Source organism: Wasmannia auropunctata, unplaced genomic scaffold (assembly GCF_000956235.1).
Source record: "Wasmannia auropunctata unplaced genomic scaffold, wasmannia.A_1.0 LD335427.1, whole genome shotgun sequence".
Classification (NCBI taxonomy): Eukaryota; Metazoa; Arthropoda; class Insecta; order Hymenoptera; family Formicidae; genus Wasmannia; species Wasmannia auropunctata.
The window spans coordinates 50,824-63,188 of record NW_012027463.1 but is presented as its reverse complement, the minus strand read 5'-3'; the positions used below and the strand labels follow the sequence as shown (position 1 = coordinate 63,188).

Here is a 12,365-nt window from a genome sequence, read left to right as displayed (position 1 = left end):
TTATTCGGATAAAACACCATATGTATATATGGAGAATAATTAGGAGTTAAATTAATTTCTTCGATATTTCTTTTTTACTCACGTATTTTTCGGGACTCAAATTCCTTAGAAACTCATGAATAATCGCCGTTTTCGACGTGCCAGTTTCTCCGACTAACAGTACCGGCCTCTCCAGATTGCTCATGAGATCTACGAACCAGGTAGTACGCAGAGTATCGATTGTCTGCACTAAAATATCCGAAAAGTTCTTCTGTCGGTCGTAAAGATACGCCGGTACCAACCATTTCCATGCCATCCAAACCCTTTTCTTCATATCCAGTATATAATCGTACATGGTTGGAAAAGATAAAGGTATAAATCCTGATGAAGTAAACATGCACATTAATTTTTTTTCAGTTAAGGAAAAGGTGCATTATCAAAACTTGACGTTTAATTTATTTTTTGTATTTATGAATTTATTTAAGTTAATTAGGCCGAAATAATATAATATAATATATATATATATATATATATATATATATATATATATATATAAATTCACTCTTGTCAGATTGAAAATTTTGACCCAAATAGAGAGACTCGTAGCGTAGATAGGTTCGCGAACGAGAGGTATAAGTTTGTAGCAAATTAGTCGTGTCGTAGCGGTCTCAAGAAGTAATTGCGGTTCGTCTACTTGCAGGCGATTAGTCGTTGAAAATTTCTACGTAAGTCTGCTTAACTTTGAGGTCTGCTAAAACTTCTCTCTTCTGGTTTAACGCGGCTTTAAAGGGATGTTCATAATGTGTCATGTAACATGGCTTTATCCAATAAAAAATACATGACGCCACTCGACTTTGACCAAGTCTAGCTTTTACGGAATTGCGTTTTCGTAATACCCAACGGCGCGAAGGAAAGAAACGAAAAAGAACCACGAGAGCAAATTTTGACATTGCTCGATGTAGTTATATAGTATGTAGCAAGACATCTCGTACGAAATCCTGTTGTTCCAAATAAATCGAGTTGCTTTGCATAAAATATTGGCAAGAATACCTGCATTCCTTTTTCTCCATATTATCTACGGTAACTAACTGGTATTACTATCGAAATCAACAGGATGCAATTCGTACCTTTCACAGAAAGGTGAAAGCTTTTTACTAATTAATACGATCAATATCGAAAGAAACGTCAGTCGTCGTTCGATCTTAAAATCTTAAGTCTATACTCTGAGTTATATTAAATTATAGGTGTAGGTATAAAACTTCCAACGAGCAATTGCATTGTAAAAACTTAATTCGTTCTTTGTAATCAAGCTAAAGAATATTTTAATTAATTGAATGTCTACCAATAATAACTCGTGGTTTACGTAAGTACGCATCTCGTTAATATACACATGCTGCGTTGCCTGATTAAAGGATTCTCCTACTGCGTCATGTGCATGAAACAAACTCGTAGTAAATGTTTAGAGTTAATTAAATTAATTCCCGCTAAACAAAACATACAAATTATTCAGCTTATTGTAAATTTTACATTATTTAAGTGAAATTTGTTTTTAATTAATAATACGCAATATATTAAATTAATCAGATACGATAGCTTAAAATGCCGTATTAAATAAACTTAATTGCAATAGATTGGAATACGATCACAATTTCGCCTCTACACCCATCGCATGCGGTAACGACGTGTTGCCAATTTAATGCTAATTTAACTCCAAGAATGACAAGACATTTAAAATCACGACACAAAACCTTTATGCTTATTATAAAAGGATTGATGCCCTTTTGCGTCATATTTAAATCTCTATGTGCGCCAAGTCTTTGTTATGCACCAGCTTTATTCAGAAGCTACAAAAAGCGGGTAATATGAATTTTCTACGAACGCTTCTCTTCCCCTTTATTAATATTAAACAGGCATATACAATGAATGCATACAGTTTCGTATAATAAATATGGTCTATTTTTAAATACGACATAACTGTACAAAGATGCCTTCCTTTATAAACGTGAGGATATTTCTCAAAACGTTATTCCTCATGCGATCTGAAAAGTATTGTAATGTCATGAACGTCGTATCTGTTTCTAAATTCTAATAAACGACGATATTTCAGACGTCATCGCTGCCCGCATAATTTGCCCCAGGAACATTTGGAATTCTATCATGAAGAACCATTGCACACCGTGACTTCCTATCGTCAGGATTACGACGAAAAGCGCGTGGAAAAACAAATGAAATTTTATCATGAGGATCACTTGCATACGGAGGGTGAATTTATCGGACAGAGGCGAACCGATTACGTGGCTACTAAGGGCGAGAGAGCGCCAGTCAAAAAACCACAAGATCATCTCAAACCGGAAGGTGAATTCTTCAAAAGACCAAAGGAAGAGGCGCCTATAAAGGGTGAAAGGGCACCTGTGAAAAAGCCACAGGACAATCTCAGACCGGAGGGTGAGTTTGTCGGTAAACCTCGAGAGGAAGCCCCGAAGTATGGTGAACGGGCGCCGATCACAAAGCCGCGGGATAATTTGAAATTCGAAGGAGATTTTGACAGTAAGTTTAATGTACTTGCTTAATTCCATTCGTGAACTTATCAATAAACTTTTTTATTGTATAAATTTGGTCTCAACAATTACCAAACGAGTTCTTATGTATATCAAAATAAACTTTTCGTACACGGACAAAACGATTTTGTTGTAAAGGTCTAAAAATTTTGCTGAATACAGATCTGAAAATTAATTCTTGTTGAATCATCAAAAAATTTTGTGGTCAAAATAACCATCATTGCTATAAAACGGTTTGATATTCTAGCAATTATTTTGACTTTCCAACAAAATTATTTTGATTATTGAACAAAAATTATTTTCAGATCTTGATCCAACAAAGTTCTTTCCGTGTAAAATTGTCCATGCTCAGTCTAGAGAAAGGAATTAAATGATTTTGTCACTTTTTAGCTACAACAACGACTGAGCTGGTTTTCACCGGCACTCCTGGCGAACGACCGATCCCGATACGTCGCAATACTTATACGAAGATAGAAGGTGATTTCACTGATGAAACGACGTCGCGATCGCAATACATTGATCATCACAGCATCCAACGTGCTGAGATAATTAAACGAACGGATAATCTTACCGTGGGAGAGGGTGAATTCACGGTTAGTAGATTTGAGATTTTGTTTTAGTCAAACGTTTATAGAAACGTGTATATATATATATATATATATATATATATATATATATATATGTAATTTCTCTGGTCTTTATTGTCCTTCAAAATTATTTTACCTTTAAAATTATTTATGTATATATATATATATATATATATATATATATATGTAATTTCTCTGATCTTTATTGTCCTTCAAAATTATTTTACCTTTAAAATTATTTTAGGGTACCTCTCATATCAAGGAAGATTTCCAGACTCATATTATCGAGCGTGAACCTCAGTGGCGACCGAAGTATTCTGAAGACACCGATCGGTTTTACAGCAAAACGGATATCACTGACAGTACTACGACCACTCAAGAACAATTTCGAACTTTTGATCAAACGGATTATAAAAGTACCACAGTTATTAAAAGAGCTGACAATCTAAGACCCGAAGGATCTTTCGAAGCATTACCTCATACAAAGGATGATTATATTACACCGATATTGCTACGCAGGCCAGAACCACAAAAACCTAAAGATAACTTAAAACCCGAAGGGCCATTCGAAGGGCGTCCTAAAGATGACTATGTACCTAAACGCGGAGAACGCTATGAAGTGAAACGGCCCGAAGATAACTTACGTCCTGAAGGACCATTCGAAGGACGACCTAAAGATGACTACAAGCCTACCAGAGGTGAACGCGCTGATGTTAAAAAACCACAGGATAATTTGAAACCAGAGGGACCGTTCCAAGGACGTCCAAAGGATGATTTTATTCCGAAGACAGCAGAACGTCCTGAAGTGAAACGACCGAAAGACAATTTACGCCCTGAAGGTGATTTTACGGATCGTCCAAAAGGTCAATATACACCCGGTGAAAAACGCACTCCAATCAGACATGCGGATAACTTGTATCCTGAAGGCGACTTCGAAAGACCTGAGCCGATACCTTACGGTCCCGGTGACAGAGCATCTATCGTTCGCCATCCGGATAATCTGTTTCCATCAGGAGAATTTCCGGATAGAGAAGTCGAGCCATTCAAACCTGCCGAACGTAGAACGCCTATCAAACAGATCGATAATCTTCGTCCAGAAGGTGACTTCGTAGGTAGGCCCAAAGATGATTACAGACCGACTAGAGGAGAACGTGCCGATGTTAAACGCCCTGAAGATAATTTACGACCAGAAGGTCCGTTCGAGGGTCGTCCAAAAGATGATTATTCGCCCAAGCGTGCTGAACGTCCTGAGGTGAAACGTCCAGAAGACAATCTACGTCCCGAGGGTGACTTTGAGAGACCAGAGAAATCACCTATTGGTCCAGCAGAAAGACGCACTCCAATTAAACATCCGGATAATCTCAGACCCGAAGGCAAGTTCGAGCGACCTCGTCATGATGGTTACCGTCCGGCAGAGAAACCAGAAGTCAAAAAGCCAGTGGACAATTTGAGGCCTGAGGGTGAATTTGAAAGACCTCGTCCTGAAAAATATGCTCCAGCTGAAAAACGAACACCGGTGAAACATCCGGATAATCTTAAGCCGGAGGGTGAATTCATTGGTAAACCGAAAAGAGATTTTATACCTACAAAAGGTGATCGCGCTGATGTTAAGAGACCAGAAGATAATTTAAAACCGGAAGGTCCATTCGAAGGTCGTCCAAAAGATGATTATCGACCGGTGCGTGGAGAACGCATGGACATTGTAAAACGCACGGATAACTTACGCATGGAAGGAGATATAGAAACATATAGATCCAGAGACGAATATACCGATTTCTTAATACGTGAAAGAAGTGAAATTACTAAATATCAAGATAATTTACGTATGGAAGGCGAATTCATTGATACCAGAACACGAGATGATTTCAAAATTGTTAAAGGTGAACGCATGGACGTCGTTAAACATCGCGATAATTTAAAACCAGAAGGTCCATTCGAAGGCCGCCCGAAGGACGATTATTCACCTAAAAAAGCAGAGAGACCTGAAATTAAAAAGCCAGAAGATAATTTGAAACCAGAAGGAGATTTCGTACGTCGGCCTAAGGAAGAAGCGCCTAAAAGAGGTGAGAGAGCTGACGTGAAAAAACCGAAAGATAATTTACGGCCGGAAGGTGATTTTGAACGACCAGAGAAAAAACCGATTGGCCCTGCTGAGCGGCGTTCTCCAATTAAACATTTTGATAATCTAAAACCGGAGGGTGATTTTGAGAGACCAATACCTGAAGAATTCAAGCCTGCTGAAAGGCCAGTTGTAAAGAAACCACATGATAATTTGAAACCGGAAGGCGAATTTGTATCTAGACCGAAAGAGGAAGCGCCGAAGAAAGGTGAGAGAGCCGATGTCAAAAAACCACAAGACAATTTGCGACCGGAAGGCGATTTTGAAAGACCGGAAAAGAAACCGATTGGCCCTGCAGAGCGACGTTCTCCCATTAAACATTCGGATAATCTAAAATCAGAAGGTGAATTCGAGAGACCTAAACCTGAAGAATTCAGGCCTGCCGAAAGACCGGTAGTAAAAAAACCACATGATAATTTAAAACCGGAAGGCGAATTTGTCTCTAGACCAAAAGAAAAAGTGCCAAAGAAGGGTGACAGAGCTGATGTCAAAAAGCCAAAGGATAATCTAAAACCCGAGGGCGATTTTGAAAGACCAGAAAAGACACCTATTGGTCCAGCGGAACGACGTACTCCGATTAAACATCCAGATAATCTGAAGCCGGAAGGTGAGTTTGAACGGCCTGAACAGGAAGGTTATCGTCCAGCAGAAAGGCCAGAAGTCAAGAAACCGACGGACAATCTCAAACCTGAAGGCGATTTTGAAAGACCGCATCCTGAAAAATATACTCCGGCTGAGAAACGAACGCCAGTGAAATATTCAGATAATCTTAAACCGGAGGGTGAATTTATTGGTAGACCGAAAAAAGATTTTATACCCACTAAAGGTGATCGCGCTGATATTAAAAAACCAGAGGATAATCTAAGACCAGAGGGTCCATTTGAAGGTCGACCAAAGGATGATTATCTACCGGTACGTGGAGAACGCATGGATGTTGTAAAACGCACGGATAACTTGCGCATGGAAGGAGATATAGAAACTTACAGATCTAGAGACGAATATACCGACTTTTTAATACGCGAAAGAACGGAAATTACTAAATATCAAGATAATTTACGTATGGAAGGTGAATTTATTGATACAAGAACGCGGGATGATTTCAAAATCGTTAAAGGCGAACGCATGGATGTCGTTAAACATCGTGACAATTTAAGACCCGAAGGTCCGTTTGAAGGGCGCCCGAAGGACGATTATTCACCTAAGAAAGCAGAGAGACCTGAAATTAAAAAGCCAGAAGATAATTTGAAACCAGAAGGAGATTTCATACGTCGGCCTAAGGAAGAAGCGCCTAAAAGAGGTGAGAGAGCTGACGTGAAAAAACCGAAAGATAATTTGCAGCCGGAAGGTGATTTCGAAAGACCGGAAAAGAAACCGATTGGCCCTGCTGAGCGACGTTCTCCGATTAAACATTCTGACAATTTAAAACCAGAAGGTGAATTCGAGAGACCAATACCAAAAGAATTTAAGCCTGCCGAAAGACCTATTGTAAAGAAACCACACGATAACTTAAAACCGGAAGGCGAGTTTGTATCTAGGCCGAGAGAACCAGCGCCGAAGAGAGGTGATAGAGCCGATATAAAAAAGCCGCAAGATAATTTGCGATCAGAGGGTGACTTTGAAAGGCCGGAGAAGAAACCGATTGGTCCAGCGGAAAGAAGAACTCCGATTAAACATGCAGATAATTTGAAACCGGAAGGTGAATTCGTGGGTAAACCTAAAGAAGAAGCTCCAATAAGAGGAGATAGAGCGGATGTTAAGAGACCTGCAGATAATCTTAAGCCGGAAGGAGAGTTTGAAAGGCCTGAAAAAGCTCCAATTCGACCGGCAGAGAAACGAGTGCCTATCAAACATCCTGATAATTTACGACCTGAGGGTGAATTTGAAAAACGTCCGAAGGAAAAGACACCGGTCAAAGGCGATAGGGCGGATGTTACCAGACCAAAGGATAATTTGCGACCGGAAGGTGAATTTGTGAGACCTCAGAAATCACCGATTGGACCAGCGGAGCGACGTACGCCGATTCGACACGAAGACAACTTGCATCCGGAGGGTGAATTCGTTGGTCGACCGAAAGATGATTTTATTCCCAAGCGCGCCGACCGACCGATTCAAAAGAAGCCTAAAGATAATTTGAAGCCTGAAGGAGAATTCGTAGGAAAACCCAAGGACGATTACAAGCCGACTAAAGGGGAGAGAACCGAGATCGTGGTGCATCAAGACAATTTGAAGATGGAAGGCGATATAGATATTTATCGATCTCGAGATGATTATGTGACTACGTCTAAACGCGAACGTGTGGATATTGTGCATCACGAGGATAACTTGAAAATGGAGGGTGAATTCGTTGATATTCATCGACGAGACGATTATCGAGTCACTCGTGGTGAACGCAGCGAAATTATTAAGCGTGACGACAATCTTTACCCTGAGGGTGATTTTGAACGGCCAGAGAAAGCGCCGATAGGTCCCGCAGAAAGAAGATCTCCCATTAAACATCCTGATAACTTGAAGCCAGAAGGTGATTTCGTACAACGTCCGAAGGAAACCGCGCCTATTAAAGGTGACCGAGCAGCCGTCAAGAAGCCGAAAGATAACTTGAAGCCCGAAGGTGAATTCGAGAGACCAGCGAAATCGCCCATTGGTCCCGGTGAACGACGATCACCCATTAAACATCCGGATAATCTTCATCTAGAGGGAGAATTCGTTGGCAGACCGAAGAAAGAAACGCCACTGAAAGGCGACCGAGCGGATGTGAAGAAACCGAAAGATAATCTTCACCCCGAAGGAGAATTCGCGAAACGTTCCCCGAAGAAAGTAGAACCGGCTGAGCGAAGAACTCCGATCAAACACGAGGATAATCTTCATCCCGAAGGAGATTTCTACATGGTGCCTAAAGATGATTTTACTCCAAAGAGAGGAGATCGATCACCGGTTAAGAAACCTCAGGACAATCTTCGTCCCGAAGGTGAAATGAAAGTATCTCCAAAGGATGATTATAAATATGTAAATGGAGAACGCGTGGAAGTGCGTCGGCACGAGGATCACCTGCGCATGGAGGGACAAATGGACATTCACCGTTCGAGAGATGACTATAAGAAAATCACGAGAGTGGAGAAAGTGGATGTTAAGAGGCACGAGGATAATCTCAGAATGGAAGGTGAATTTATCGACGTGCGTCGCAAGGATGATTACGTGCACATGGTTGGTGAACGCGTGCCGATTAAAAAGCATCCGGACAATCTACGTCCAGAAGGAGATTTCGACAGACCTCAGAAGACGGTGATCGGCCCCGCGGAAAGAAGATCGCCGATCAAGCATCCGGACAACCTGAAGCCGCAGGGTGACTTTGAACGTAGAACTCCGGGTAAGATTGGTCCCGGCGAACGACGGTCGCCGATCCGTCACGCCGATAACTTGAAGCCGGAAGGTGATTTTGTCGGACGTCCGCGCGATGACTTCACTCCCAAGAGAGCAGAAAGAGCCGAAGTCGTAAGAAGAGAGGATAATCTAAAAATGACGGGCGGTTTCGAAGGCACAACGTCTCACAAGTCGACTTACACGGTGGTTCGTGGCGAGCGAGCGGACATTAAGTCGCACGAAGATAATTTAAAGATCAGCACCGGCACTATGGAAACAAAAACGACTAATAGAGATACTTATACACCTTCTAAACACGAACCTTCTCCCGCTGGTAAAACGGTAAATCGCCGAAGGCACATGGAATCGTCTATCTCACTCGGTGACGACACTACCACGATGACCACGACGAATCAACGTAACTACAATACCTACACGAAGCGTGCAGGAAAGGATATCGCTGCCAAGATGAGCCATACGGAATCTGATACTAGAAAGACCGTGGAATCGCAAACTTTAGCAGATGGAACTGTTGTCACGACCGTAAAACGTACAACGACTTCCGCTCAGTCCGATCAGAGAGCCGTTAATGCTCAGACTCATCATCAACAAGCTCAACATATTACGGACCGTCGCGCCACTCAAACGATCGATGTTTCGCCATCTGGTCCGCAACCCGTGGATTCGCGAAAAATGACTTCCCAATTGGTATCTAATCAGCATCATGAACAGCATCAAAGAACTCATTTGAGCGAGCAACATTTGCGATCGCAGAACATGCAGAGTCGTCGAATCGATGACCGATCGATCACGGAAGGACTAAATCATCGAGGGCAATTCATGCGAGGGGAAGATACATCTCGTTACGCGATCGACGCCACACACGGCGAGCTCCATAGGCAGCAGCATCAGCAGCAGCAGCAGCACCACGTCGAGCGTCATCATCAGGAAATGACCAAGCGCGATTACGTGAACGCGCAACATATGGAAAGTCGGCAAAGAACCGCGACGAAGCAGCACGAGCAGCACACAATTTCCAGCCAGGCACGATATAATTCGAACAGCCCGGAATTCCGGCAATCAATCAACGGGCAAACGACCGTAGAACGATCACAGGTGGACCCAGCCGCGAAGTTCAGTCACCATCGCAAGAACGTGATATCCTCTTCGTCGGCCGACGTCAGCAACGCGGTGCTTCATCGACGCGGCGCCGCTTCTTCCACCGAGGCGCTTCACACGATCTCGTCGACGGCGGCGGACCAGCGCAAAAGTATTTCAAATCTGGCCGAGAGCGGACAGTACATCAGTAATTCGAGCCAGAGCAACGACAGACGTAGCTTGACTTCGCTGCATCGCAGCTCTAAAGAAATCAATCCATGGGCCTCGTCCAGCTACGAACGCCCGCAGAGAATCGTTCGGCAAGATAATCTGACTGTCGGCGGGAAGTTCTATTCACAAAGCGAGGCGAAAAGCTATGGAAATTTCTCGCAAAGTACTCAGAAAGTAGAAAGAGTCCAGAGGCAAGCGAACGCATCCCACATTAATTTGGGCGACGGTAGCACTGTCAGTTCTAATACCATGTATAAAAAAGAATTTGTTCCTAGGCACAGAGGACCGTGTCCAGCTACTCTTCTGGAAGCCAAACAGGCGCCTTTCAAGCACACCAGAGACACGCCAAAGCACAAGTTTTACATGCCCGTCGTGTCTAATTAGATTGGATCAAATTTAACGTTTTATCCTTTTTTTTCCAGAAATTATACAATAATATTAAAGCATTAAAATCAAAATTTTACTCTGCAAAAATAATTGAAACGCGATACATAATTATATCATAATATTCTATAGTAGTTATTTTTTGTTATATATCGACCATTGAGTATAAAAACATATACATAATAATTAATTATTATTATATTATGAATTGCAATTAGAAGTATACATAAAATCGTATGTATAGTAAATTTTATTTTTCAAAGTACTCGAATTCTGCCAAGATTAAACAATCCAAAAAGGATTTTCTCGATGCTGTGATGATCTCGCTGTTAAAAAATTAATTTATATTTTATATTCACTGAAACATTTCGAGTAAACATAATCGTGGATTCTATAATCGTTTCTAAATTATGATATCAATGAGTATGAGATTTGATCTACCGTGATATAATAAGTGTCTCTTATAGCAATATTAAATATAAGCTGTTAAAATAAATATATAATACTTAATATATTTCTTTTTAGGACGCAGTTGCGAATGAAAATAATTGGTCGATATATATAAGTATATAAGTATCGATTACCATTAACTTTTATCGACGAGCAAATAGCCGCCCGTTATGTATTCCTTTCTTCTTAAAACACGTGTATACAAAGCAATAACTAGAGCTTAAATCCATGATACGGTCGGATCTAATGGAACATTAGTTTCGTCCGATAATTAGGATAGTAGATGCAATTATGTTATTCTATTTCACTGACTCTATAATGAAGATTTTATATGGCAGTGAGTTATGTTCTCGCTTATGTTTTATTTAATTTCAAGCTTATTTTATTATCGCACTTATTTAGTATTTTTGGTGTTCTAAGAATATATTTTCAGCAAAATATCAAATAGAAGATATGTATAATTTTCTTTCTGTTGTTTAATACTCATTATAAATGGGTGATTCAATTCCTGGATGTTGGTTTATTTACTTTATACTGAACATTTAATTTAATCGAATAAAATCGATTTATAATTATTTGTTGTATGAGTTTTATTTATTACCATTATATTTATTTTATTAATGCATTCACGCCATCCAACATGACGCACATGATAGAAAAATATTCGATATTATTACTTGTTGTTTGTGCAATACAATATGCTTCTGTACATTTGATATATAGTTATCACAGAAATTAATTATCAATTAATAAAAAATTAATAAATAAATCGAATTAAATATGATTAGAAATTAAGATTTAGAACTTCAATCAACACTGTTGAAGTCTAATTTATCAAAATAGTTTGTATCAATATTCAATAAATTAAGCTAAAGGATCTGCCATTAAGAAATAACGCAACAGGAATGTATATATGTATATTGAAGTGACAATCAGATCCTTTTTATTAATACTATTAGCATGGCCATAGGCTGTTCGCAAATAATGTGAATGGATGAAGCTTTATCGGCCACATTGCTGATACGGAAAAAGATCTTATTTATATTTCTAATTCTTTTTTAAACTCGGCTGCATAGACAATAATGGCTCTGGTGTGTATACTAGATTTTACACACCTTAGAGATATGTAAAAAAACTAAATATATCGAGAGATATCAAAAAAAGTTATTTTTTTACTGTATTTTTACTAGATTCTAAAGTATATATAATATATATACATAAATATATATGGCAGGCTCTCACTAAAACATATCTATATTTCAAGCCAAATTCAGATTAAGCAAACGAGTGCAAACAGACGCGAATGAACAACTTGTGGCTGCGCCATTTGCATTCATTGAAGCAAGTTGTTTGCATCTGTTCGCGCTCGCTTGGTTGATTTAAGTCCGGCTGAAAATAATAACTTTTGATCAAGCAAACATTTAATAACATAAAATCTATTGTAATTCGCGCAATGCTATTGATATTTTGCATGTTTTGATCATTGCCGTTATGTAGTTAAATAAATAAAAAAGTATAGTATTAAAAATGTATGTGATTGTACATTTAAATAAACATCATAATAAAAAATTAGTGCATTTTAAATTTTCCGAATTCTCTGAC

The 12,365-nt window shown here is 39.7% G+C and overlaps 1 protein-coding gene across 1 annotated transcript in view; it reads left to right on the top strand.

The window, feature by feature from the left end:
* LOC105456991 (titin) overlaps positions 1–10,387 on the top strand; it is a 21,220-nt gene extending 10,833 nt beyond the window's left edge. The window contains exons 4-6 of the mRNA XM_011701378.1: positions 2,087–2,526; positions 2,928–3,130; positions 3,369–10,387. Coding sequence (XP_011699680.1) covers positions 2,087–2,526; positions 2,928–3,130; positions 3,369–10,313 — 7,588 coding nt within the window. The 3' untranslated portion in view covers positions 10,314–10,387. The remainder of the gene's footprint in view (positions 1–2,086; positions 2,527–2,927; positions 3,131–3,368) is intronic.
* The last annotated feature ends 1,978 nt before the right edge of the window (positions 10,388–12,365 follow it).